The sequence below is a fragment of the Oryx dammah genome, unplaced genomic scaffold (genome assembly GCF_014754425.2).
Source record: "Oryx dammah isolate SB20612 unplaced genomic scaffold, SCBI_Odam_1.1 HiC_scaffold_5, whole genome shotgun sequence".
NCBI classification, from domain to species: domain Eukaryota; kingdom Metazoa; phylum Chordata; class Mammalia; order Artiodactyla; family Bovidae; genus Oryx; species Oryx dammah.
The window spans coordinates 100,273,747-100,279,237 of record NW_024070189.1 but is presented as its reverse complement, the minus strand read 5'-3'; the positions used below and the strand labels follow the sequence as shown (position 1 = coordinate 100,279,237).

Sequence of the window (5,491 nt, the reverse complement as noted above, 5' to 3'; positions counted from 1 at the left end):
ATCTTTTCCCTTTGAATTATCCTGCCACCTTTATCACATTAGGTTTTGAATAATGAAGGGATATTTTCTGAGATATGAAATTGTGCTTCCCTGGTGGCTCAGTAGTAAAGAATCTCCCTGCCAATGCAGGAGATGTGAATTCAATCTCTGGGTTGGGAAGATCCCTTGGAGAAGGGAAATGGCAACGCACTCCAGTATTCTTGCCTGGGAAATCCCATAGACAGAGGAGAATGGCGGGCTACAGTCCATGGGGTTGCAAAAGAGTCAGACATGACTTAGCGACTAAACAACAAAAGCATGTCTAATCCAGGTTCACACTTTTAAAAAGTGGCTATGACTATAATGTTGTCACTACCCTGGAAGGTATATCTCTCTTGTTTACTTAATTTTTAACATTTTACATCGTGATTTTTTTTTATTTTTTTCTGGATAGATGATAAGGTCACTTCCCTTCCTATCTTTATGTATCTTCTTTCTTTGTAGATGCTCATGGCTTTCAGTTCCATGTTAAAGAACAGCAGAGACTGTGAGTAACCTTGGCTTATTCCTGTTCCTATAGAATGGTGCATGTAAATGTCCACACTTAGTATATAGTATTAGCTAGGTTTCTAGTATGTATTCTTTATCTAGCCAAGAAAGTCCCCTTCAAGTTCATGTTGTAAAAAGGTTTTTTAAAGAATCACAAATAAACATACATATATCAAATCATTATGCTGTACATGTAAAACTAATACAAGGTTATATGTCAATTATATAAAAAATTTAAAAATCATAAATAGTAGTTTAACTTTAGAAAATATGTTCCTTCCTGGATCAAAAGAATTCTATCATTTTTCTTTTTCAGTTTGTTCATGTGATGAATTAATGATGCTGTACCTTCTTGTAATTCATATGATAAATCCACATCATAACACACTAATGTTAATACATCATTTTATTTAAGTAATATCTTTTAATGGATTATAAAATTTGTAAGGATAGGTAAAGTGGACCTGTAATTGTCATTTCTTATAACATTCTTACCTGGCTTTAGAATCAGATTGCATTAACCTGATGAAATGAGCTCAGCGGATTTCATATATTTTTTTAAGCATATGTGTAAGATATTCATCAAGTGCTCCTCAAAGGTTTAAGAGCACTCACTTGTAAACTGGGACTAATGATTATAGGAAGAGAAAGTCTTTATCCATTTCAGTTTCTTTAAAACTTTTTTGAATATCTAGGGTCTCTTATTTTCTTGTACTAGTTCTGCAATTTTATATGCTTCTGAAAATTCATTCATTTCCTTTTTTGTTTCAATTCCTTAATTTACATTTTATTACTACTATTTCTATTCACTTAAAAGCATCCCTTATTTTTGTAGTTAGTTCCAATTTAATTTTAGTTTTTTTAATTGGCATTTTCTTCTTGTTTCTATCTTATTAATCTGTTCCAGTCACCTGACTTTCATTGTGTTAAGCATTATTTTCTGGACAAAGTAGCTTGATGTTTAAAGATGTGTATGCCCCTCATAGTAATGTTTTAGGTTATAACTTTGACATTTGATGCTTACATTGTTTAATTATAAATATTTCTTCATTTATTGTATTATTTAATACTGAAACAAATGATTATTTAATAATATGTTTATTTCCAACTTATGGTATTTGGAAAGCTACTGGTTCTCTACTGATTTCCATTTTTAGTGCATTTTAATCTATTTATTATTTATACTTCCAAGTGAATGAAGGATTTCTCTATGTCCTAAAACAGGGTAAGATTTGGTTAAGTCCCTTTGTGTACTTTAAAAAATGTTTAATTTTGTTTGGTGAAAACCTAAGTATGTCTAGGAGCTAATATTTGAATATTATTAAGGAATTGCAGTGAATAATTCCCAAATTGCATTTCTAAACTCTGTTTGAACTTCCAACTTCAATTTTTTATCTATTTATCTATCTAGTACTGATTTAGCTATTTCTATTTTATATCTATTTCATTGAAGTTATGTTGAATATTTCTTCCTAATATTCAAGTGTATGTTGTTGTATGTGTTAATCATATATATACAGGTTGCTACAATTTTCTTTCATAAAATATTCCTCTTACATAAAATATTCCCCTTAGGCCCATCCTGTGTGCATATGTGTAATTTTTATATTTCAATATGATTTTAAACTGGTTATATTTTCCTTCACAGCCTTTTTATAACAACAATCACATTTAAATGAATAACTAAATTAAGAATAATCCCTATTATTTGTATTTTATCATTCATTCACACCAGAAGAGACTCTAGTTCCTTAAAAATACTTTCCAGCTACTTATCTAAATCAATACCCCGTATTGTATATTGTTATTATGGCCTTTGCATGTCTATTCATTTTTTCTTGATTCTGGCTTATTGATGAGAACAGACCAACTGTTCTGTGTAGGGTTTCACCTTCTAGCTTTTCTGATTGATCCCTCGTGGTGTCGTTTAGCTTATTCCTTCATTCTTTGCACATGATCACCTTTTTTGATGCTCAGTGGGCATGTTTTGAATCTGGCTCTGGCATCCTTTAACATTAACACATTTTCAGTAAAAGTTCCATTTTACAGTTGAAGAGATCTCTTAAGCTTCCTTCCATGACCAGATCACCTCTCCAGAGAACTTGGTTCTTTTTACTGGCATATGGTAACAGAGATTTTATGGCTATTAATACAATTAATTTCATTGTTCTTGCTTTCAAGATTGCTGCCTCACATTTCCTTTGGTACACATTTTCCTGGCATATATTTGTCCATTTCTTCATTTTCAAATTTTTAATTTGGTTCTTTAGAAGAGCAAGTACAAAATGTGAGATAAGGATGCCAGAAGTGAGTACCAATAAAATAGTATGAAAATAAAGATGAATGGGTTACTCAATAAAAGGACAAAGATTATCAGAGAGAAAAGATTTTTCAGAACACTAATAACCAAATATATGTTTTCTAGAACAGGAGCACTATTCAAGAGAATATGACCCAGATCATCCATGTCTGTTTTAATGATTACAAATCTAGATTCTTTTATTTCTTTCCATCACTGTTAATGAAAAAAAAAAAAACACCCAGTAGCCAAACAATATCTTAAGCACTTAAGGAGCTGATGTTAGTTTATCAATTTCACATTAATAAATGGTTAAGTATTATGGGCTCCCAGGTGGCTCAGTGGTAAACAATCTGCGTGCCAATGCAGGAGACATGGGTTCCATCCCTGGGTCAGAAAGATCCTCTGGAGGAGAAAATGGCAACCTGCTCCAATATTCTTCCTGGGAAATCCCATGGACAGAGGAGTCTGGCAGGCTACAGTCGATGGGGTCACAAAGAGTCGGACATGACTGAGCGACTGACCATGAGCATGAGCACAAAGTACTATTATGATTTACTACATCTCACTGATGAAGATTGTGAGACTAGTATACATGTCTTTGATTGCCATTTAACCTATGTTAGAACCTCTTTTTTAACCACTGGGCCTTCATCTTGTTTCTGGTCTCAGATGCAGCATCCTCGTCTGCTCAGAACTACAGCACAGTGTCTGAATTCATCCTCATCGGCTTCTCCCACTTCCCTCAGCAGCTCCTGCCCACCTTCTTCCTGCTGTACCTGCTGATGTACCTGTTCACGCTGCTGGGGAACCTGCTCATCATGGGCACCATCTGGAGGGAGCACAGCCTCCACACCCCCATGTACCTCTTCCTCTGCTCCCTCTCCATCTCCGAGATCCTGTTCACTGTTGCGGTCACCCCTCGCATGCTGGCGGACATGCTCTCCACCCACCGCTCCATCACCTTTGTGGCCTGTGCCAGCCAGATGTTCTTCTCCTTCACGTTTGGCTTCACCCACTCCTTCCTGCTCATGATCATGGGCTACGACCGCTACGTGGCCATCTGCCACCCCCTGCGCTACAACGTGCTCATGAGCACCCGTGACTGTGCCTGTCTTGTGTCCTGTTGCTGGGCTGGTGGCTCAGTCATGGGGATGATGTTGACATTGATAGTTTTTCATCTCACCTTCTGTGGGTCTAAGGAGATACACCATTTTGTCTGCCATGTGCTTTCCCTCTTGAAGTTGGCCTGTGGAAAGGAGACAGCCTCTGTCACCATGGGTGTGATCCTAGTCTGTGTCACAGCCCTGATGGGGTGCTTGTTCTTCATCGTCCTTTCCTATGTCTTCATCGTGGCTGCCATCCTGAGGATCCCCTCCACTGAGGGCCGGCACAAGACCTTCTCCACCTGTGTCTCCCACCTCACCATAGTGGTCGTGCACTACGGTTTTGCCTCCCTCATCTACCTCAAACCCAAAGGCCCTCATTCTATGGAAAGTAACACTCTGCTGGCCACCACATACACAGTCTTCACCCCCTTTCTTAGCCCCATCATTTTCAGCCTCAGGAATAAGGAGCTGAAGAATGCCATACAGAGAAGCTTCCGCAGAACTTTCCATCCCCTAAGCTCCTGATGGCCAGTTTGGTGGTATGGAAGGTGACAGATGGTTTGGGTTTAATAATTTCTATCTCTATAGAACTCTGCAGTGATTCAGATTTGTAAAATACCCACACTCCATAGGAGTTGGATGCACACTAGCTATTAGTTTTTCTCCAATTTTCCCCCTTCTGCCATAGACTCTATTATCACAATCTCTTTTTTTAAACTGGAGTATAATGGCTTTACAATGTTGTGTTAGTTTATGCTTTATAACAAAACAAATCAACTGTATGCATACATATATCCCTTCCTTTTGAACTTCTGCCCCACCCACTCCACCCACTCCCTACCTCTCTGGGTTATCATGGAGCACCCAGCTGAGCTCCCTATGCTATAACAGCAGGTTCCCACTACTCAACTATTATACACATGATAGTATATATATGTCAATCCTAATCTCCCATTTCATCCCAATCCCCCCTCCCCCCAACTATGCCCACATGTCAGTTCTCTATGTCTGTGTCTCTATTTCTGCCCTGAAAATAGTTTCATCTGTACCATTTTTTAGATTCCTGATTTATGTGTTAATATATGATCTTTGTTTTTCTGTTTCTTACTTACTCCAGTCTGTGCCTGAAAAGGAATGAATATATGTACATGTATAACTGAATCAATATGCTATACACTTGAAACTAATGCAGCACTGTAAATCAACTATACACAAATAAAAAAAATTTTGTTAAAGATAAAAGACAGACTCTAGGTTCATCCTCGGTTCAACTGACTCACTTTTGTTCCTTTTTATGGCCGAGTAATATTCCATTGTAGATATGCACCACATCTTCTTTATCCATTCATCTGTTAATGGATATCTAGGTTGCTTCCATGTCCTGGCTACTGTAAATAGTGTTGCAGTGAATATTGGGTTGCATATATCTTTGTGCCCAGTGAGATGAACTCCATCCCATTATTTTTGCCTAAGAATGTATTATTTATCTATAGGCAGGTGGAGAGCACCACATGGATGTGTCAGGACCCTGATGCAGCTGATTCTTCTTGAATGG

General features: G+C 37.4%; 1 protein-coding gene across 1 annotated transcript; it reads left to right on the top strand.

The window, feature by feature from the left end:
• The first annotated feature begins 3,522 nt into the window (after positions 1 to 3,522).
• Positions 3,523 to 4,461, top strand: LOC120864170 (olfactory receptor 10H4-like). The gene has a single exon (XM_040241022.1). The coding sequence runs from the start codon at positions 3,613 to 3,615 to the stop codon at positions 4,459 to 4,461; it is 849 nt and encodes a 282-aa protein (XP_040096956.1). The 5' UTR covers positions 3,523 to 3,612.
• The last annotated feature ends 1,030 nt before the right edge of the window (positions 4,462 to 5,491 follow it).

Excerpts from the sequence above, each read along its gene's own strand:
- LOC120864170 (XM_040241022.1), top strand. The coding sequence starts at position 3,613 with ATGTACCTGTTCACGCTGCTGGGGAACCTGCTCATCATGGGCACCATC.